The sequence below is a fragment of the Manihot esculenta genome, chromosome 12, assembly GCF_001659605.2.
Source record: "Manihot esculenta cultivar AM560-2 chromosome 12, M.esculenta_v8, whole genome shotgun sequence".
Lineage (NCBI taxonomy): Eukaryota > Viridiplantae > Streptophyta > Magnoliopsida > Malpighiales > Euphorbiaceae > Manihot > Manihot esculenta.
In genome coordinates this window covers 348,259-371,441 of record NC_035172.2, presented here as the reverse complement: position 1 = coordinate 371,441, position 23,183 = coordinate 348,259, and the positions used below count along the sequence as shown (strand labels likewise).

At 32.9% G+C, this 23,183-nt stretch overlaps 4 protein-coding genes across 5 annotated transcripts; 3 read left to right on the top strand and 1 right to left on the bottom strand.

The window, feature by feature from the left end:
• The first annotated feature begins 4,759 nt into the window (after positions 1 to 4,759).
• LOC110627854 (stearoyl-[acyl-carrier-protein] 9-desaturase 5, chloroplastic) lies at positions 4,760 to 6,433 on the top strand. Its single transcript, XM_021774229.2, has 3 exons — positions 4,760 to 4,964; positions 5,074 to 5,584; positions 5,697 to 6,433. The coding sequence occupies exons 1-3, from the start codon at positions 4,876 to 4,878 to the stop codon at positions 6,255 to 6,257; spliced, it is 1,161 nt and encodes a 386-aa protein (XP_021629921.1). The 5' UTR covers positions 4,760 to 4,875; the 3' UTR covers positions 6,258 to 6,433.
• Positions 6,434 to 6,914: 481 nt separating this feature from the next.
• LOC110627855 lies at positions 6,915 to 7,692 on the bottom strand. Its single transcript, XM_021774230.2, has one exon. It carries the CDS (start codon positions 7,628 to 7,630, stop codon positions 7,067 to 7,069), a length of 564 nt encoding a protein of 187 aa, XP_021629922.1. The 5' UTR covers positions 7,631 to 7,692; the 3' UTR covers positions 6,915 to 7,066.
• Positions 7,693 to 10,453: 2,761 nt separating this feature from the next.
• Positions 10,454 to 14,067, top strand: LOC110627825 (receptor-like protein EIX2). Of its 2 annotated transcripts, none has more exons than XM_021774196.2 (2): positions 10,454 to 13,769; positions 13,848 to 14,067. In XM_021774196.2, the coding sequence occupies exon 1, from the start codon at positions 10,759 to 10,761 to the stop codon at positions 13,729 to 13,731; it is 2,973 nt and encodes a 990-aa protein (XP_021629888.1). In that variant the 5' UTR covers positions 10,454 to 10,758; the 3' UTR covers positions 13,732 to 13,769; positions 13,848 to 14,067. The 2 variants fall into 2 exon arrangements, with proteins under 2 accessions (XP_021629888.1, XP_021629887.1); XM_021774195.2 differs by having other exon boundaries at positions 10,455 to 13,773.
• Positions 14,068 to 14,637: 570 nt separating this feature from the next.
• On the top strand, positions 14,638 to 21,928 carry LOC110628887 (beta-glucosidase 42). The gene is made up of 13 exons (XM_021775709.2): positions 14,638 to 15,055; positions 15,964 to 16,030; positions 16,172 to 16,230; positions 16,930 to 17,005; positions 18,248 to 18,322; positions 18,390 to 18,477; positions 18,671 to 18,896; positions 19,329 to 19,444; positions 20,518 to 20,732; positions 20,820 to 20,854; positions 20,967 to 21,069; positions 21,268 to 21,373; positions 21,596 to 21,928. Exons 1-13 carry the CDS (start codon positions 14,942 to 14,944, stop codon positions 21,789 to 21,791), a joined length of 1,476 nt encoding a protein of 491 aa, XP_021631401.1. The 5' UTR covers positions 14,638 to 14,941; the 3' UTR covers positions 21,792 to 21,928.
• Positions 21,929 to 23,183: the final 1,255 nt, after the last annotated feature.

Here is a 23,183-nt window from a genome sequence, read left to right as displayed (position 1 = left end):
CCATGCCATGATCCGCAAAAGGAAGAAGAAATGAAAAAGAAAGAAGATGGTAGATATATATATATACGCCACCACTTTAATATCTTTAAATTCTCAGCTAGCTAGCTACTATGTTCTTCTGTATGATCTCCAACTGGCTATTATAGCTAGACTGTAATCACTTAAAAAGGATGTAACCTGATCTCCCTATGTATACTTAGCATATATAAAAAGATGGATATAAGTATAATTATGCATGTTGTTTCCATCCATTTATTTACAAACGCTCATTAACGTTTATAAATTAAAGTATGAATTAATTAATGACATATATATTTTCTAAAATGTATTTAATTCATTAGATTGTGAAAGACAGAATTAATTCAGATTATCATATACATACCTCTTTCTTTTGTTGAGGGATTAGCCTCTGTATATATACAACAAAAAATTATATTAAATTTTTAAATTCCTTAATCAAAATGTCTACTATATTCTTGCTTTCTCCTTCTCCATAATTGAAAATCACTTAAAACAGCCCAATATATAATGTGAGCTCTGACGCAGAAATGGTGCTTCTTCTTTGAGAGTTGATATTTTACCCCCGATATCTCTGAAACGCTATCGTGTCATCTCTTGCTATTTGTATCAAACAATTTCTTTTCTTTTTTCTTTTTTTTTCTGTGTTTGCATAAGGGTTTTGCTTTTGCACAAAGCAAGCAAACAGCGGAACCACCTGATCAGCCCAAATTGAAGCCTGAACAAAGAACTCGATCAGATGGGGTTTTTGAGTATTACAAACAAGAGGTGAATCAGAAACAAAGGTTTGGTTTCTCTTCAGATTATGAATGATATAATTAGAAAAAGGGGAAAAAAAAAAGTATGGCGCCTGCCTAATGGAGCTCCCCCAAGTTAGCAAATCTTTACTTTACGTGGGTTTTTATCATTTTAGTGTAGTAATTAGTTTCCCAAATTTTATAGGTTTGGAGAAAAATATTGAGAGAGAGTTTATTTTGAGAATTATTTCATAAAAGGGGGAAATGACAAAAAATAATAAGGAAATTATTATGATATTTTGAGGAATAATGTGAGTGCTTTTTTTTTTTTTTTATATCTCGTTGGTGATAATAAAATAATGAGGAATTATAAATATAAAAGAGAAAGTGGATTTGTCTTTTTTACTCTATACAAGAAGAAAATAAAGTCTTTTACAGGTATTATAAAATAAACTGAACAGAACTAAATAATCTGTAACTAATCTACAGCAGATATAATTTTATTTGTCATTATTAACAATAACACAATATCAGAAATTTAACTAGGAACTAAACCAACATTTATAATTTTATAATCAAATCTTGACATGCCTTCTTGATTCAAAATCACTGATACCCAATTGTTGATCAAAATAAGTATGTTTTAGTTGAGATAAAGACTTAGTGAATAATTCTGCAACTTTATCATTAGTATCACAAAATTTCAGCTCTATTTTTCCATTTGCAACTAACCTTCGAATGAAATGGTGTCGAGTTTCAATGTGCTTTGTTATGCTGTGGAAAGCTGAGTTCTTTGTCATTGCTATTATGCCTTTGTTATCACAATAAATTTTAGTTGCCGCCACTTGCTCTTGACCCAAGTCAGGCAAGACTCGCCTAAGCCACATGGCTTGATATGCTGCAGAAATTGTAACAATATATTCCGCTTCTGAAGATGACAAAGCAATAGTATCTTGCTTCTTTGAACTCCATGAGATGGCACCTAAACCAAGACTGAAAGTATAAACTGAGGTACTCTTTCTATCATCCAAAGAACCTGCCCAATCATTACCAGTGTAATCAAATAATTTGAAATTTTGATACTGTGGTATACCAAATTCCAAAATTAACAGTTCCGGCAATATATCGCAATACTCCTTTTACTGCTGCAAAATGATTCTTTGTTGGACTGTGCATAAACCTGGATAAGTTATTAACAGAAAAGGCAATATCAAGTTGTGTATGAGACAAATAGTTCAATCCACCTATCATCCTCCGAAAATAAGTTACATCAGTCTTTTCTGTCCCATTTTCATCTTGTAATTTTTTATTCAAATTCATCGAAGTTGCAGCTATGCTGCATTTTGCCATGATGAATTTCTTAAGCAAATCACTTGTATATTTTTGTTGTCCAACAAACATTCCATCTGCACATTGTTTCACCTCAAACCTAAGAAAATATTGCAATAACCGCAAATCTGTCATCTCAAAATTTCTCATCATAGAAGACTTAAAATCAACAATAAAACAATCATTGGACTCAAAATAAATCATGTCATCAACGTAAATACACACAAACAAAAATCCAGCTTTGCCTTCCTTTTCAAGTAAAAAGTAGGCTCATTTTCACTTTTAATAAAATCATTCTCACAAAACTAGCTGTCAATTTTACTATACCAGACTCGTGGTGTTTGCTTAAGCCCGTAGAGAGCTTTTCTCAATCTAAAAACTTTATTCTCATGACCATTTTCAACAAAGCCCTCAAGTTGAGAAACATAAACTCTTCCTCTAAATCTTCGTTCAAGAAGCCAGACTTCATATCAAATTGAAAGACGGAAGGGATAATTGAATAGCTAAAGCAAGCAATAATCTTACAGTTTCAAGGCTAGCGACTGGTGAGAATGTTTCTTCATAGTCGATATCTCATTGTTGGGCATATCCCTTTGCTATAAGTCCCTCGCATTCTCTATTTTTTTCCAATCCAAAAAATTTATTTTTCATTTTTAAGATTTCAACTTAAAAACGTAAAATTATTCTTACATTATTTACTCATCATTTAATATACTGTAATACGCCATTTTTATTGTTAAAAAGTAATTATGTCACTTAATTGTTAATTTATTTATATGATTGAAATTATTTATTAAACTATTTAAATTTAGGAAAATAAATTTTAAATTTTTATAAATAAAAGTATTCTATAAGTAATATTATATTAATTAATGGTTTTCACGAAAATTAAAAAATAAATAAATTTAGAAAATATAAGTTTAATGAGTAATAGATTAAATAATTTAAATTTACTTTTAAAATAAATGAAATATTACTTTTATAGATAACAGGCAAGACTATTAAAATTTAGAAAAAATGAAATTGAAAGATTGTTTTTATAAGTAATAAATTAAAATATTTAAATTTATAAAAAAATATTTTTTATTATAAATATTATATTAAATTATTATATTATTTTAACAGTATTATTTTTTACATATTTGAATATCACAATTATAATGAAAAGAATTTTTTATACGATATGTATTATTAAAATTAATTTTATAATAGAATAAGAAATGAAATTTTGATCAATGGCTTATATTAAAGATATATTTATATATGATTAATGAAGTTATTATTAATATATTTTAATTAATGAAAAATAAATAATTATTTTTAAAGTAAAATTACTGATTATATTAATAAAATTTTATCAAATAAAAAGAGATATTATTCCAAACAGAAAAACGATCATACCTAATAAATTCTCTAGTCAAAGTATAAGTAATTAAAGTAGCATGACGAATTCTAGGGTCTAACAAAAATTTACAATTATTCAAAATCAAATTCAGTTTAGAAATATCTAAATATGGAAATTAAAGAGATTGAATTACTTGCAAACAGTCCATAAGAATAGAACTATTAAAAGGCAAAATTTCATCGCAAAGAGCAAATAGTGACGGAGAGCTAAAATTTTTATTTCCATCAAAAATAAAATGTCCGGCTTGTAACTAGTAACCAAATCCTTCAATGCATTAACTGTCTGAGAATTGCCGAGTTCTCGGCAATTTCAACATAGGATGATCATTGTTTTCGGCTATTCCGACCTTTGACGGGATGAGTGGCTTCACTGTTACCCGTCAAATTAATATTAGAAATATCATCATCTTCCTCTAAAAAATGCCATAAATCTGCCAAAGAGGTCTGCATATTCAGAAAATTGATTAGATTGTATGTGAGAAATATCCCACCATACAAAAATCATAAATGACGATCTAAATATTTCTAGAGTTTTTAATAGGGACAATAATATTTTCTTCTTTATCGATAATCAATTGACGCATATAGTATTTTATGGAGAATTAGGTTTAAGGTAAAAGAAAAAGACGAGAAACTTAATGTTAATGGCTTAATTGAAAAATAGATAAATTATAATTTAATTATAATATTTTGTAAAATTATTTTTTTATCACTTATTTAAATAGAATCCTGAGCTAATTTTTTTTGCATCCGCCACTATCGCTAAAATTATTCGATATTGGTTAGAGTTTGGAGGATAACTTAAGAACTTAACTAAAGTTGGAGGATAACTTAAAGAACTTGATCTACACCGTTGAGATTCATTGCTTTGTCAATGATTTCTGAGAAATTTTGTTCGTAGTTTGACATGACGACGAGGACTGAAGGAAGGAGGGAAAAAGTTGAGTAAATACAGAGGAGGAGCTAGGTGAAAGAGTTAAGGAGAGATAAAAGGAAAAGATAAGAACAGGGTTGAGGAAGAAAGACGAATGGCTAAACCCAGAGAGAGAATCAGAAAATTCAATAATGGCTTGAGAGTAATCGGGTGTGGTTGAATGAGTAGACATAACTTGTTTCCTGACATTTTATTAATGTGAATAGAGAGTGGACCATGCTGCAGATACTATTCATATTTCCTTTTTTTTTTTTTTAGGTACATCCCACCCATGGGACTCTGTAAATAATTAAATAATGTTCAAGGGAAATAATTAAATAATAAAAAGAAAACAATGGCCACTCTGTAAATAGGGTTGAAAGGAAAGGCCATCTCCAAAGCATTAGTCTTTAAAAGACGCTGTTGGGTGTTGCTCTTTTCTCCATCCATCTTCCCTGTTCTTGCATACAAACAATGATTCACAATGTTGGTCCAGTAGCCTTCCCAATCCGAAATCCTAGGTCTTATTCCAATATCTTCATGGCGACCTACACTGCTTCTTGGTGAGTTCCATTTTCCAATCAACACCATGCCCACATTTCATTTCTAGTTCTATACATTAAAAAATTATTAGAATATGTGTAATATATAAATGAATTTGGTCGGTTTCAGGGAGGAGGAGAAAACAGGGACGCCCTACTCCTACCGCCCCGCTAAAGAGGTGCATTTTCAAAAGACTCATTCCATGCCACCACAAAAGTCTGAGATTTTCAAATCCTTGGAGGGTTGGGCTGAGAATAACGTATTGAACCTTCTAAAGCCTGTTGAAAAATCATGGCAGCCTCAGGATTTTCTGCCACAGCCTGACTCTGAAGGCTTCTATGATCAGGTCAAGGAGATGAGGGAAAGAACAAAGGAGCTTTCTGATGATTATTTTGTGGTTTTGGCAGGTGATATGATCACTGAAGAAGCAGTCCCAACGTATCAATCAATGCTCAATACCCTTGATGGACTTGAGGACAAGACAGGCGTGTCTCTCACTCCTTGGGCAATTTGGACTCGCGCATGGACTGCTGAAGAGAATAGGCATGGGGACCTTCTCAACAAATATCTTTACCTCTCTGGACGTGTAGACATGCGAACAATTGAGAAAACTATTCAATATCTCATAGGCTGTGGAATGGTCAGTTGTTTCTTTTCAATTAAGAACATGTGCATTCAATATCAACTTCAAAGTTGTATTACCAAAATAAGAAAATATCAACATCAAAGAGTCTAGTTTATTTGTCTTGTAGGATTCTAAATTTGAGAACAACCCCTACTGCGGATTCATTTACACTTCGTTCCAGGAGAGAGCAACCTTTGTGTCCCATGGTAACACCGCCAGACTAGCTAAGGAGAAGGGAGACATTAAGCTTGCACAAATATGTGGAACCATAGCTGCTGATGAGAAACGCCATGAAACTGCATATGTGAAGATTGTTGAGAAGCTATTTGAGATCGATTCTGACACTACTGTCTTGGCTTTTGAAAACATGATGAGGAAAAAGATTACAATGCCAGCTCAGTTGATGTACGATGGGGAGGATTATAACCTTTTCGATCATTACTCAGCTGTGGCTCAGCGGCTTGGAGTCTATACTGCTAAAGACTATGCTGATATTTTGGAATTTCTTGTGGAAAGATGGGGAGTAGACAAGTTGACAGGTCTTTCTAGCGAGGGACGTAGAGCTCAAGATTTTGTATGTGGATTGGCTCCAAGGTTTCGAAAGCTGGAGGAGAGAGCTCAAGAAAGGGCCAAGAAATATGCCACCATTCCATGTAGTTGGATTTATGGCAGAGAAGTACAACTTTAAGTTCATCGTAGAATGTCATCATCGGACAACTTACTAATTAAATAATATACACATGCGATGATGTGGAGCCTGCCTTGTTATACATGTGGTGTATAATTTTTATTAGTTTCTCTTTATTTCAATAAAGAATTTAGATATGCATTTACATCTCAAATGAACTTGTTGGATCAACTGTATGTAGATAGGATGGTAGATGTGCATTAAGTATATGATATAAAAGTGTTATAATAAAAATAGTAGAGTCTACATTTAAAAATATGTACCAACTAATTTTCATTTGTACCTTACCCATCTCCGGCCTTTAATGGCTTACATAATCCCTCCTTTTTATGATTTTTTATGCCAGCATCTCCGCATATCATTTGTACTTTTATCTACCCAGCCATTAATGTCCACCAACTAAAGTTTCGACCTTCATTGACCATGGGAACAAAGTGGTCAAAAAACCACTTCCTTTTGTTTCACCAGTCAAGGAGAGCTGAGCTCACGGGTAAAAACCGGAAGAGAAGAAAAAAAAAAAACAAATCTGCTGCTTACTAGCAATTGAATTGTAGCCTGAACACAGCGGCTTGAATTGTAGCCTGAATACAGCGGCTTGAATTGTAGCCTGAATACAGCGGCTTGAATTGTAGCCTGAACACAGCGGCTTGAATTTTGAAAGAAAGGAAGATGCTTTCATTAAATCTCATTCATGCACAAACCAATGCATCCCATAAAAAAAATATTAAATAAATAATTGAATGAAAAAAATAATAATAATCATATTATGTGGCAGCAGCACCACAACCAGATTCATGTAAATTATAAATTTAGACTTGGAAAGGCCAAGGCCAATCCTTCAAGTCCTCCTCCTGCTGGACCTTAGCACTTCTCTTCATGGCAGCATTCCCACTACTAACGTCGCCCTCCACATAAGCATAGTACTTCAAGAAAAATGCAAGAGTAAGCACCACCCACTCCAAGCAGAATATGAGCACACACAGCCCACCAGCCAGCTTCAGTATCACCTCCCCATCTTCTTCCCGTACATACGACTTCAACTGCCACAGGAAATCCCCCGTTCTAGTAAAGATCAACACTGATACTGAACCTTGGAATATTGCTGTGAGCACGGTGGCCACCATGTGTGCAGCGTACCACCTATTAGTCCCTGCTGATGCAGCAGCACAACCTGAAACTGCTCCAACAATGGTCAAGATGTGAAGCAGAATCAGAAAAAACCCACATATTGAAGGCACCAATCGAAGCGAAAGGGTCAAGAATATGCAACTAGAGGCTGCTCCCAATAGAATGTAGTTGGAGAACAAGAAGATCTTCTGGGTGTTATAGTGAGACTCGGACATTGATTGTGGGTTGCCTAGTGTGATTCCCATTTGCGTTTTTCTTGACGATTGAATTGCTGTTTGTGGCTGGATTGTGATTGTGAATTGGAAGTGAGAGTTTGTAGAGATGATATACTGAGAGAGTAACGGTCATATCGGCATTGTGACCGTTGAGAGAGAACACAAGGACATGGGGCCTCTAAAGTCTCCAACGGCTAGTTGGAAAATAAAACTGCTGTTTTAATATTTACCCAATTGGATTTGGGAGGGTTCGGTTTTAAGTAATAATAAACAAAAAGACAAAGGAAGCCCACATATTTTCTTGAACATTGAAAATACTAAAAAGAATAATTCTTACTTATGTTAGAAAAATTATTTTTTAGTTTATGAAATATATTCTAATTAATAAATTTTTTTATTTTTAAAATTTAATATTTTTATTTTTAAATTTAATTTCATCAAAATTTAAGATATTTTCATAAAAAAATTTTACTAAATCAATTATTTCACTTGATAAAAAAAATAAATATAATTTCAAAAATATTCTTATCAATAATAAAATAAAAAAATTACTATTTAGCCTATGGAAAAATTCATTATTTATTTTTTTAAATTTAAAAAATATATTAAAATATTATAAACATTTTAAAAAATTTACTAATTAATTTTTTTATTAATTTTATTATTAACTATTTTATTATTTAATTCTTATAGTTTAAAAAAATTATTAGTTGATCTTTCAAATTATTAATTAGTCTCTATATAGAGATATTTTAAAAAAAAATTTATAATACTTAACGACTAAAATTAACGACGAAAAAAACTAATTAATAGACTTTTTAATATCATAAATATTTTAATAAAATTTTTAAATGGCAAGCAGTTATCGATAGCAAGCGGTATCACAAAAATAATTTATATTGAATTTTAATTTTTTAGTTTTAATAATTTAAATTCTATATAATTTTATTTTTATTATCTTTACTTTTTAAATTTATTGAAACTTTTATTTATTTATGAAGATTAAGTTTGAAATTTTTTTTTTCGAATTTTGATGAAATTAAATTTTAAGAACTAAAGTGTTGAATTTTAAAAATAGAGAAATAATTGATTTAAAAAAATAGAGGGATAAATCTATTAATTATGTAATATTTTAGAGATGAAAACGTAGAACTATAATGAAATAATCTGGTCCAAACTGATTCAAATAACTTTTAAATCCACCTTTCACTTGATCCAAAATAGTTAAACCAAATTATTTAATAGTTTTGTACTAACTATTATATACCATTCTGATTTTTTATAATCTTCCGATGTGGAACAATTTCTGCAACGGAAGCAGGAAGCAGGCAGGAGAACTTTACATATAAATTTATAGAAATTAAATTTTAGATACTAAAGTGTTGAATTTTAAAAAAAATAATTCGATCATTTTTCTTGATGACATTTTTAATGAAAAAACCTCTAATTTTTACAGAATTAAATTTAAAAAAAAAGATATTGAATTTTAAAAATAAAAGGTCGAATTCGTTAATTATACTATATTGACAAAAAGTAAATTTCTCCTTTTAGTTTTTATAATTTTAATTAATGAATACTTACTATTTATTTATTTATTTTGATAATGTATTTATTTATTTTTTTATTATTAATACTTACTATGTTGTTTATTATTTTATTACAACACCCTTAATTTTCTTTTGTACAAACAGGTTTTCTAATTCCATTAAAAATATAATTAAAAAATTATTTCAAGTTTTTAAATTAAAACTCTATCATAAAAGTTAGATCTATTAATTTAATGAACAAATTCAAATGTTTGCATGACATTATTTTTATAATCAAAACTAAAGATAAGTTATAAATATAGTTTTTAAAATTTTATTTTATTAGTGAAATATTCCATTAGTTTGAATTTTTATATTTAGAAATAAGGTCTTTATGTAATAAATATAAATTTTTTATAAATGTAATAAATATAATTATAAATATATTAGTTAAACAATCTTTTAAAAAATATGATACCATCTTAATTTATGTGCTATTAATTATATAATTTTCTAAAATATATTTCATATTATATTTATAATCTAATTGTATGATTTATGAAAATTTTAAAGAATGTTTTAGCTAAAATATTATTAAAAATATTAATAAATTATTCTTATTACTAGATTGTGATCATTAATTAAATTAGATGAAAATGTATTTTCAATCACCTCACTGATTAATTAATAAAATAGTTTTACTTTAAATAAATACTCCACGTACCTAAAAAAACTCAATGCGCACCGTATTAGTTAAGTCTCCACCGCAGTTATTTCCCAGCTCAATGCGCACCGTGGTAGGCCCAAGTTTGTTGTCGATTACGTTTTAGTGAATGGAGTTGATTTGTTTCCTTGGAAAAAATATCGCATGTCCTGTCCTTAAAAATCTGAGTGGCTTGGCTTGGATTACTTGACCTGCATTTCAGTGTTTGACTACTCAATGGGATTTTAGTGGACGACTTGATGTGCATTTTCTGTTTCCTTTGAATGAGTAAAATCCCTTGTTCATGATTTTCTTGCACATGGCAATGGAAGTCTTTTCGCCATTCAATTTTTCTCCTACACTTGATTCATCATCACTACTACTTAGAGGATTGACTTCATATGCCTTCGATTAGATTCCTTTTGGTTGCCTTGCTTACCCACCAATCCTTTGACATGTCAAAGAAAGACGATGCTACAGAGACTGACATTAACAGCTCTGTCTGCGTTCTCAATTTTCACTCTACCTTCTCTTTTGGGCGGATGACTCAATGGCCAGCTTCAAGACAAGAATCAAATGCAAACACTCATAAATGTCATTTTTCATTGAAACTCCTCCACAAAGAAGTTGATAATTAAGGTCCTAAGTGCATTATCACAAAAAAGGAAAATGGCCCATTTTGGAAATTAAATAGTGAAGGAGCATCATGGACTAGTTCCTTGTCTCTCCAAATTCCAATCTTGAGTTGAAAACTCTGAACATTTCTGCACTATCGAAGACTATAACTATCTTCCGATGTTAATTCCAAGTGGACCGATAATGTAGTGCAATTGCAGTCAATTTTGTGTGCTGTCCTCTTCATGCACAGACTGAATATTAGCAATCTTCATTTCCATCTATAAAAGCATAGGTAGAGAATTTCAGACAGCATGCCAAGCATGGCTAACATGGAAATTTCATCACAACACCTTCTTCTCCTGTCCTTTTATCTATATTCTCTATTTGTTTCCCCTGAAGCTGTAAAAGCAACTTCCATTTCCAACAATTTCAGTGCTGCTTGCTCAGAGATTGAGGTGAAAGCGCTCCTCGAATTCAAACATGGACTTGAAGATCCATCTGGTCGGCTTTCTTCATGGGTTGGTGAAAACTGCTGTCAATGGGATGGTGTAGCATGCAGCAATGGAAAAGGTAATGTCATTCAGATCGATCTCAGGAACTCGTATAACGTTACCTATCCTGAGTATATTATGTTTGGAAGAGAGGCAGAGGCCTACGAATGGTCAAGTTTGGGTGGTAAAATTAGTCCTTCTTTGCTCAACTTGAAATATTTGAGTCACTTGGATCTTAGCAAAAACAACTTTCATGGAATTCAGATTCCCAGTTTCCTTGGTTCACTTAGGAGTTTGAAATACCTTAATCTTTCTCATGCATCTTTTGCTGGAATGGTTCCCCCTCATCTTGGAAACCTCTCAAATTTGCAACACCTTGATCTCTTTCCTTATTCATACACTAACGTTGATTCTGAAAGCCTTTGGGCATCTGATTTAAACTGGCTCTCTGGACTCACCTCTCTTAGGTACCTAAACCTTGGAAACGTGAACCTTAGCTTGGCATCAAACCATTGGCTGCAACCAATTAATCTGCTTCCTTCTTTAGTAGAGTTGCATTTGCCAGCTTGTGATCTTCGTAGCCTCCCCAAGTCTCTTCCAAATGTAAATTTCACTGCCCTTCGTGTCCTTGATCTCAACAACAACTATTTTTTGTCTTCATTGCCCCCCTGGTTTTTTAATATTAGTAACCTTGTGGACCTGAGACTTTCAAATTCTGAAATCAATGACACCATCCTTGATGATGCATGGAGAAATTTTTGTAACATGCAAGCTTTAGACCTGTCTTTTAATGGATTTAGAGGTGAATTCTTGGGTAGCTTGTCTAAATGCAGTAACACAAGCTTGAAGGTATTGCGCCTGCGCTATAATAGTTTCAGTGGGCAAATTCCCGAGTCATTGGGAAACTTTAAAAGCTTGAGATGTCTGCAACTCAATGGGAACTCATTCACGGGTTCAATTCCAGCATCAATAGAGAAATTGTCCTTCTTGGAGGAGTTGGACATCTCTAGCAATAGATTGAGTGGAACCATCCCAGAAAACATTGGACAGCTCAGGGCTTTATCTTATTTAGATCTTTCGATGAACTCTTGGGAGGGTATTGTATCTGAGATTCATTTCCTCAAACTTAAACATTTAAAATGTTTGTCCCTATCGTCTGTAAACCAATCCTTGGCATTCAGTGTGAGGGATGAGTGGGTTCCCCCATTTAGCCTACAAGTCATTTGGATCCAAGATTGTCGATTGGGTCCTGCATTTCCTGCATGGCTTAGCACTCAAAAGGAATTGGTTAGCGTAACCCTCATAGGAGGACGAATTTCAGGCACAATACCTGGCTGGTTCTGGAAACTGAGTCCAAAGATTAGGTGGTTGGGACTTCAAAACAATCAATTAACTGGAATTCTTCCCAAATCTTTGAACTTTTCACCAGGTGCAATCAGAGTGGACCTAAGTTCTAACCTTTTTAGGGGCACACTCCCACTTTGCTCAAATGTTCAATCTGTTTCCCTCAGCAACAATAAATTCTCGGGGCCAATTCCGCAAACCATTGGCCAAGAAATGTCATTTTCTCAAATCTTGGAGTTGTCAGGGAACTTTCTGAGTGGCAGGATTCCCTCTTCCGTGAATAAAATGAAGCAATTGACCACTCTTGATCTCTCAGGCAATCAGTTATCGGGGAAAATTTATACTCACTGGAAGGGTTTGGACGAGCTAAATGCTATAGATCTTTCTCGGAACAATCTTTCTGGCGGTATCCCAAGCTCTATGTGCTTGCTTCCCCAGCTTCAGGTGATGAAATTAAGCAGCAACAATCTTTCAGGAGAGTTGTCTCTGTCTCTGCAACACTGCACACATCTGGCGACGCTTGATCTTTCAGACAACAAGTTCACGGGGAGGATACCAAATTGGATCGGCGCGAGGCTACTTTCAATGTCAATACTAAATCTACGAGTCAATATGTTCAGTGGAAGTATTCCTGAAGAACTTTGTGGTCTTCCTGCTCTTCACATCCTGGATCTTGCACAAAACAATTTATCAGGGCCCATTCCGCCCTGTTTGGGCAATCTCAGTGCCTTCAGTTCTTTGAGACCTTACTTTTCAGTGCCATATGCTTCCCCTTACTCAGAGGAAATAGAGTTGAATGTGAAGGGAAGGCAACTTGAGTATATCAAGATACTTTATCTTGTGAACATCATTGATCTTTCAGGAAATAATCTTCGAGGAGAAATCCCAGATGAAATTACAAGGCTGTCATACTTGGGTACCTTGAATTTATCCCGGAATCAATTGACTGGAATTATCCCAGAGAATATTGGAGACCTGAAGCTGTTAGAAACTCTAGATCTCTCATGCAACAAGCTTTCAGGCCACATTCCCCCAAGCATGCCTTCCATGACTTCCTTGAACTATTTGAACTTATCATACAACAATTTATCTGGACAAATTCCATCAGCCAACCAATTCCTCACGCTCAATGATCCATCAGTTTATGAGGGTAACCCTGGACTTTGTGGTCCTCCATTGCCAATAAACTGTTCCATGCCAAATGAAGATGGTGCGCACAAGCAAGACGATCAGGACGAGGAAGACAGGAGTGAGAAGATATGGTTCTACTCAGGCATAGCAGTGGGGTTCGTAGTGGGATTTTGGGGTGTCTGTGGGAGTTTGATAGTGAAGAAGTCGTGGAGGTATACTTATTTCCGATTTGTGGATAGGCAGAAGGACAGAATCTACGTGATGATAAAGGTGAATATGGCTCGTTTACGAAGGAAGCTGACAAATGGGGGAAGATGATCGAGATTATTATTATTATTATTATGGAAGTGCTGCAAGTAGGTGAGCTTGAATACACACAAACACATACATGTAACTTGCATCTTAATTAATTAACTTGTGTTTTCTCTGTTCAGTTTGTAGATCAGTAAGCATATGCTTAATTTGAAGAAAGACGTACATGTGGAAGAAAGGAAAGCATGCATGCATATGCATATGCATCTGGCACTGCATAAATAAAGAATAGAAGAAAGCTTGAATTTACAGTTTCTTTTGGTTTTATATTGGGGGGATTGTATTTGGTTAATCTGTATACGCTTTTATCCAAGTGAAATAACAGTAGCCAGTTGAATGATATAAAAGCATTCTCAGACAGTGAGTGAGAGAGAGAGATCCAAAAAATCTTAAACGATAGAGTAGAACAAAATTTAAAGTCTCATGATCCTATTATAAGATTAAGATAGAGTAAAACACAAATTAAATTGAAACTTAACAAAATTTACAGCTTTTTAATAACATTAATGCGATGTTGTTTTGGGTAAAAGCTTCAACTTGAAAGGGCGAGCAAGAATCTTGTATTTAGAAAGGCTATACTGTATTTATCTTATCCATTCCCCTACTTATAAATGTGGAGACTGTTTGAGGATAGGAAAACCTAAATTTGAATAAGATTTTAAAATCCTATTAAGGATGTGGGACCAGTTTGTTTGTTTATTTGGTTCAAATTTTATGTATTTTAAACTTTGAGAGAAAAAAGAAGCCGACAAATTTTGAAAGCAGCTCTTGAAATCTCACCCACTTAACATGTGGCTTGTAAATTACAATTTTATGCTTTATTTGTGGGCTCCAAGGACATTACCTTTTTCCACACCCATTAAACACAGCGCAATCTGCAATCATGAACTTACTTTGGTTATTTTCTTTCCTCGCTGCTAACACATTTCATGAATATTATTTAAAATAAAAAAATGAGTATCTCAATTTTTTTCCGATGGTTTCCCTTCCAAATGCATTGTATAAAATAAAAAATAAAAATGCAAAAAAGAATAATTAAAAATTTAGAAAATTTGTTGTATTCTTTTTGTTAATCATATGTTTTTTTACGTCGCCTCGTGCCGAGGACCAGCATTTGCCCAACCCAAAATATTCCTTCATCTATCTATATATTAAAATCTCCGTTTCACTCTCTGGCTCACTGTCTCTGCGTAGTAACGAAGCCGAATACGAAAGAATGAAAAACAAGGAGGAATTCTTCAAGGAACATCCATATTTGCAGGAAAAGGAGGTCTCTCGCTCTGTCTTTCCTCCTACTTTTCTCTTTGGAGTTGCTACTTCTGCCTATCAGGTACCATTTTCTTTTCATCATCATCATCATCATTATAGATATGTCGTTGTTGATTGGTTGCAAAACCTGATCTGGATATTTCACAGCTTTCTGTTACTCATTTTCCTTTACTCTCTTTACTTCTGCTTCCTTTTTTAACTAGATTGTAGATGCTCTACGTTTTTCTGGCTTCTTTCTTTTTCTTATTAAATTTCTCATTGATGCTTTCGCATGCATGCATTTGGCTGCTTCTTCTATCTCTTATGATTTTTTTATTTTTTTATTTTTGGAATGTCACTCTTTTGTAATTTTTGAAATTCCCTTTTTGCTTTATTCTGGGGTTCTTTCTAAGGATCAATCATTTCGGCTACTCTGTACAAATTCTTATTTTTTATACCAAACAATTGCAATTGGTTTTTATATTTGGTATTTTTCGTGATCTGTTTTATATGCTTAATATAAGCATTTGTTCGACATAATCGATTTTAACATCATAGCATTACTTCTCTGACTCCCCGCCCTTTTCCTTCTCTGTCTGTAGCAAAGAAATTTGCTAACCCTTTCATGTTAATCTTTAGCTTTGGTCCTGAGTGGATTTGGCGTGATAAGTCAATCTCTCAATGTTGATCTGTTTGACATTAAAAAAAAAATCCCCATAAGAATGTTGTATAGGAAAAGTATTCTCATATTGAACATATCTTTATTACAAAGAACTTAAAACATAAAGTTCAAACAAGGAAATGAAGATTCTTTAAGGAGAAATCGCCCTGATATGCAAGAACTTGAAGGCAATGAATAACTATAACTCATACTGCGTTGTTTTAGAATGTACCCCAGCAAAGTAGCTGCACTGATCGTTCTTGTAGCGTGTAAAGGCTATTGAGAACTTGCTCAATACTTCAAATTGACTCCTTGTTGCTTATTTTTAGATTGAAGGTGGCTGCAAGGAAGGTGGTAGGGGTCCTAGTATATGGGATGCTTTTTCACACATCAAAGGTACCTCCTTTTCAAATATATTGATGAATGAATTACTTGTTTATGTATTTACTATGTGATACCATTACTGGTATTGTTTTTCTCAATTTCAATCTTGAACTTGGTTGTAAATTCACATTTGAAATTTTTCGTTTTTGCAAGGGAACATTCTTGATGGAAGCAATGGTGATGTGGCAGTGGATCATTATCATCGATACAAGGTTAGCATCAGTGAGCTTGGCTAAGATTGACTTGCATTTTTATGTTTCTTCTCTATCACTGTGGCATTTAATAGAAGTTCAATTCCATTAACTGCAAACTTTCTGCAATGCTTCTTTCTTGGGTGTCCTTATCATTTCTTCTTCATTCTTCACCTTTATAGGGGAGGCACCTGGGTCTGGGTGTCTTATAGCCTCGACCCTTAATCTTTTCCCTTATCAAAATTAATGTTTTTGGTATGTCACTTTGCCATTTAATGCGGTCATGGACCACTTCTTGAATCGTTCTCAAATTTCAGAAAATCAGTGAGGTGCTATTTATTATGCATAATCATTAATAGGTCATGTATCTTTAACTATGTTAAACACTATTTCAGTTTTGTACTTGATACTTAACTTTATCCTTTATGCATATCAAACTTATGGATAAGCATATGCATTCACAAATGGAAAATGAAAGCAGCCTCGTGGTGAAAAGTTTACTGGGTTTTGGCTATTTGATGTGACTAGTTAGCGTTCACAGTTCACAGCAGCCAAGGATTCATTTTTTATATGCTTAGGATGTAACTCAATTTTTTTTTTTTGAAAGTTGAATTCTTTTAATTTTTCTTACCTTATTACTTCTTCAACTCATCCTTTATATTATGCCTTCTTTTTTTGTTAGATTTTTTCTTTTTTTACAACTCAGCTATTGATATACAGGAAGATATTGAACTCATTGCTAAGTTGGGGTTTCATGCTTATCGATTTTCCCTATCATGGTCTCGCATCTTCCCTGGTATGTGTTCCTCTAAAGAATGTCATATATATTAGTTCTTAGTTCAGTTAGCATCTGAACGAAGTGATTGTTATTGGAATTACAATTGAACATGGTTAAACATGATGAGTAAACCTTCATGTAGAGGGCAACTTAAGAATCATACTTGAAGTGGAGGTGGCTCCCACTAACCCTCCAAAATCCTTTGGTAAATGGCCCCCTACTGGCCCTCCAAAAATCCTTTGGCCAACTTGACTTTTGTTACTCTTGCTCCTAATTTTTTTAAGTTGTCCCTTCTTTTTGCCCCTTAGTTAAACTTTTCTGGAGTGATGACAGTAGCGGAGTCTCAATCCATCTTTTAGATGGATTGATTTTTGAGTTTTGCTAGAAGCTTAGGTATAATGATTGAGCGTAGTAATGGAAGACGGTTGATGAGATGACAAGTGCATAGTGAAAGTTGTTTTTTTTTCTGTCTTTACATGGTGATAACATTAAAAAAATGAGCTTTTTGAGATCCGGACACGTGTATCGAGCTCCTAATGAGCATGACATGTCATAGCCCTGATACCAACAACACCTCGGGCTTCAGGGCTCTTATTAAATAAAAGTGTCTTATCTTCGACCTCTAACATCTGTATAAAGTCTTAAATGCGCGTGTTATGATAATCCTGATGTAATGTGTGAGTCAAGTGTAGTATGGTTTAAGCTGGCTAAGCATTAATGAGCCAACTGCCAATGAGCCGCCTGAAAAGTTTGCCAAAAGTGCAATTGTCCCTTCTGAAGTAACATATAGCAAGTGTACAACGTACGAACTCGGGTATAAATTCCTCTGCAGCATTGGAGAGAGAGATAATCTTCTTTGTCTTCTGAAACTACCATTTCTTCCACTGCAACTCCCGAACCTTAGCCCTCCGAAGTATACCACCTATCACCATTACAATCCTCATTTACTACCTTAAGCATTCCTCTTAGAACCCTAAAAAATCACCCTGCATGTGTCTGAATCCTAATCACCCCCGGATCTCAAATACATCACATGGTATTCCTAAGTTCAATTTCCTTTTATTTGTTCGACTTTCCCAGTTTAATATTTACTTGTCAATGCTAGCAGTTAAAAGCTTTTTAGTTCATCTTTCTGTCCTTTGTCCTTCTTTTTCACTTCGTGGGACACCATCTACTTGTGTGATCTCCTCACTTGCATATTATTTGTACCTTCTGTAATGTGTTGCTTTTGTTGATAAATTTGTTTTCTTATTCTGGCAGATGGTTTGGGAAGCAAACTCAATGAAGAAGGGATTTCTTTCTATAACAATATCATTAATGCTCTGCTTGAAAATGGTATGTAGTTGGTTGTGCTTGATTTCTGTCTGTGTGGCAATAATTCATAGTCAATCACTTTATGTAGGTATTGAGCCTTACATAACTCTGTACCATTGGGATCTTCCCTTGCATCTTCAAGAGTCGATGGGAGGGTGGTTAAATAAAGAAATTGTGTAAGTATTGATGTGAGTGCAAATAGTTTGATATTAAGCAAGCATATATCTCAATTCTGGAAACTTTGTAATGCAGCTTCTAAGTACATATTTCAAGGAAACGTTTTATGTATTGTTTATTTGCAAAATTTTGCAAATTAATTTGGATTATGCATTAATGATTTTATGGCTTCTTTGTTTGGAAAACATCCAGAAAATACTTTGCAATCTATGCAGACACTTGCTTTGCAAGTTTTGGAGATAGAGTTAAGAACTGGATTACAATAAATGAGCCCCTCCAAACAGCAGTTAATGGATTTGATACTGGAATATTTGCTCCTGGAAGACATGAACAGTCAGATAGAGAACCGTATTTGGTTTCACACCACCAGATCTTGGCCCATGCAACCGCTGTTTCCATATACCACAGCAAGTACAAAGTATGCCATTTAAGAGTTTTGCTTTGGGATAAAGAGTGTATAAATCCAAGAAATTCTGCAGTCATATGGCTTATGCTTTTTTTTTTTTTGGATTGCCTGCAGTTCTTGCTGTCATTTGTCAATGTGGTGGGAATACTTTTAGTTGTTATGAACATGATCTTTCCATTTTCCCTACCTACTAAAGATTTATTTATTTTGTGTTATTCAGAGAAAATTTTTTGTCTACATAACCAGCACTAGCTCCAGTTTTAGTCCTGTCTAAGTTTCAAAGACCAAGTTTTGTGTTTGTCACAGGCTATAGCAGTGTGTCAGCAGTGCAGATTATTAACTTTTGAAAGGGAAAGAGTAACCTAAGAACTATATTAATCACTTTTCATGTTATTTGGGTCATTTAAAGGATAAACCCTGTTCTCACTGCTGTTGCTTTTTCAGGACCATCAAGGAGGACAAATAGGTTTGGTAGTGGACTGTGAATGGGCAGAAGCAAATACAGATAAAATTGAAGATAAAGCTGCTGCTGCGAAGCGTCTTGAATTTCAGCTTGGATGGTACTTCTCCTTGTCCTTTTTATTTCGGATGAGTCTGTTATGTTATTTGGTTTTTAAAATATTTATAACCCAATTATTCATCCTTATGCACACATATTCAAATTTTCTGTTTGCTGGTGCATGGGAGTTTTCAAGGATCCAGGTAAGGGTTAGGACTGGGGTTTGCTTTACTCAAGCAAGGGAGGTAAAAATTAGGAGTTATCAAATTATTGTTCAACCTCTTCATTTTTTAGTTCATTAATTTAAACCCAAAATGGTTACATTGCTAGAATCCATGCTGCTTTAGGCCAGTTATGTCAGAGCATCCAGGTGTTTTGTTCAAGCTAACCTGTGGCAAGACCCATGAATTATTATAAGTAATATGATTTAGTCTCATTGGCAGGGGCAGATAGAGGTGTTGTGGGAAGCCCCCCACCACACACACACAATTTTTTTAAAATTATATATATTTATTTAGTATCACAAATATATATAGTTTTTTGCCTCTTAAAAGAAAATTAAATACCACAAAATATAGTGAGTCAATAACAATAATAACAAATTTATGGATTGCAGAGATTATCATGCTAAAAGTTATTATAGAAGTCAACAAAACAATAACTAGAAACAAAAAAAAAAAAAGGTTAAAAGTAAATATATAAAAATAAAATTAAAAAGACACTGGAAAATGATGACAAAAAATAAAGCTAAAAATTTATGTATGCATTAAAATATTATCTATACTCCTCTAATGAATTGTTTTGTTAAGTTATTCTAGTTATTTAAAAATAATAAAATACATAATGTATCAAGAAAATAATAAATATTGATTATTGTTTGCAAAAGGTGCAATTTGTAAATTTTTATTAATTATACAAACTGTCTGGATATTTAAATTTTTGGCCCCCATTGTGTATCCACCCTTGCTTGTGGACCAAAGAATCATGGACTGTAGCAATGAATAACCAATACCAAGTTTGATACTTAACTCGCATATGAGTTATTGCTCAACCTTAAGGCAGGTAGCGTGCAAATTTCTGGAAAATATTCTTCTATCACCTACAGTTTGTTAATGATTTCTCTTTCCAGTGCAGGTACTTGGATCCTTTATATTTTGGAGATTATCCTGAAGTCATGCGTAAAGCACTTGGAGATCGGCTCCCAAAATTCTCGGAGGAGGATAAGGAGTTGCTTAGGAACTCAATTGACTTTGTAGGTCTAAATCACTATTCTTCAAGGTTCATTATTCATGTTACAGATAGTCCTGAAGAATGCTATTACTATAAGGCCCAAGAAATCGGGAGAGTTGGTAAATATTAGTATTATTGAACCTTAATTACATCGTCTTTCATTTCTATTCTAATTTCCTAAGTTCAGTGTTTTTGTTTTCTGTCAGTTGAATGGGAAGGAGGTGAACCAATTGGTGAGAAGGTATGACATATGAGCTAATCTTTCCCTCTTTTGAGCCACACATTGGGTGCACATGTATGGTATATATGTATAATGCTTCCCCTCTGATAATAAAATATTTTATGCATGTCAGGCTGCATCAGAGTGGCTCTATGTTTGTCCTTGGGGACTTCGGAAGGTTCTCAATTACATAGCTCAAAGATACAATAGTCCCAAAATTTATATTACTGAGAATGGTATGGTAATAATTGCTTATCCAGCAATTAAATTCCGTCTTCTCCATGTTTTAGGTTGAGGCTTGATTTGCTAGATTGCAGGTCATTGATGAGAGATTGATTTTTTGCTGTGAGATTTGCAGTTCAAGATAGTTAGAAGTTTCCAATACTAGAGTAGCATTCATTTTGTGAGAACCTGCATTCCATGCTATTTGACAGGTATGGATGATGAAGACTCGGATGCGCCGCTTCACGAAGTGCTGGATGATAAACTGAGAGTTCGCTATTTTAAAGGATACCTTGCTGCAGTGGCTCAGGCAATCAAGTGAGTTACTCCCCTTTTTATCATGTATGCATATTAAAAAAATGATTGGAGAAGACTGATGGTTGATGCCTGGTTATGCTTTTGTTTTTGGCATCACGTTAACATGTCAAAGGGAGAACAGGAAAGGATAATCTGTCGGTTTCTAAAATTAATTTTCATTTACGTGGTTATATAAAATTGTGGAGGGAATTCTGAAATCTCCCTCATGAATTAAATGGACAGGGATGGAGTAGATGTGAGGGGATATTTTGCATGGTCGTTGTTGGACAATTTCGAGTGGGGTCAAGGTTATACTAAGCGTTTTGGTTTGGTTTATGTGGATTACAAAGGTGGACTTGCTCGGCATCCAAAATCTTCAGCTTACTGGTTCATGCGGTTCTTGAAAGGTGGTGAAGGGAAAAATGGGAAAGAAGAGTGACCAACTTGAATTGTATGTTTTAAGGATATTTTAGTTATCCTGTTAAATTGCTACAGAGGATTGTGTACTTTTTATTTCTGCTGTGTATGTTCCTTTTTATGCTATACTAATAATAAAATAAGCCCCAATTTATAAGAGTCAGAACTCTGAAATGCATTTGCAGGTTTTTAGGGGTTTTGTTTTGTTTTGTTATGTACAATTATGGTAAGGCCTTCTCCAGCAAAAGCAATGATCTTGCTCTTTCTCCCCCCTTCTCTGCCTAAAACTCCTCTATTAAATATTTGCATTTAGATTTTTATACTCACTTATGCACCTTGCTTATAAATGTTTGATTTAATAATAGTTTGACAACTTGTTCTCATACAAAGTCAATTTTATATTAAATAATTTTTTATAATAATAATTATTATTATTATTATGAAAAATTACTTCTGAAATTTATTAGTTAATTCTTTAATTTTGAAAAATACATTAACCTAGTCTTAAATATTTTATAATTTTAAAACATTTATTAGTTGGTTTTTTTAATTTTTAAAAAATTTATTAATTAGTCTATTTATAAAGAGTATTTTAGACTTCTTGTATAATATTTAACGGTTGAAATTATCGAAGAAATTAATTAGTAAATTTTTTTAAATATTAAAATATTTTAATATATTTATTAAAATTAAGAAATTAACTAATAAATTTTTCTATACCCTACGTATATTACTTTTATTGTGAATAAAATATTTTAACTTTTAACTCTATTCAATAAGCAACAGTGTTTAATACTAGAATTTAGTATTTGAATTGAGTTAAAATATTAGTTTTTATTATTTTTTATTTAATAACTATTAATTTATAATAGTGTTTGATGATTGAACTAACTAGTAATTATAAATTTTTTACATTTATATTCTTTTGTTTTCTATAAAATTTACACATCTATTTATATAATTTATTATTTTTTTATTCAACAACTAATTCAATATTTATTTTTTGTCAAATGCTTGTATTTTAAATATTATATAAATAATTAATAACTAACGGTTAGTCAAATTACTAACCTGTGGAATAGAATCATAATAAGATTTTCAAGTTTAAAAGATAGAGGTATGAGAAAATTATCTTTCTTAAAAATAGTATAAATTTTCATTTGATTAGGGGAGTGTGTTTCTTTAATGATAAATATTAAAAATTGAAAAAAAAATAAAAGAAATTTTTAATTGCTCATGTAATTTATAGTTTATGTTGAAGGGTTAATTGATTTGAGTGTTAGATGTAGAGGGCTGAAATTTGTATTAAGTGTTAAATAAAATTTTTTATAATTATTATTGTCTAAAATAATTAAAAGCTTATACATCATATACTTTGTTTTACCATTGAAAAAATATAAAATTATTAATTTAT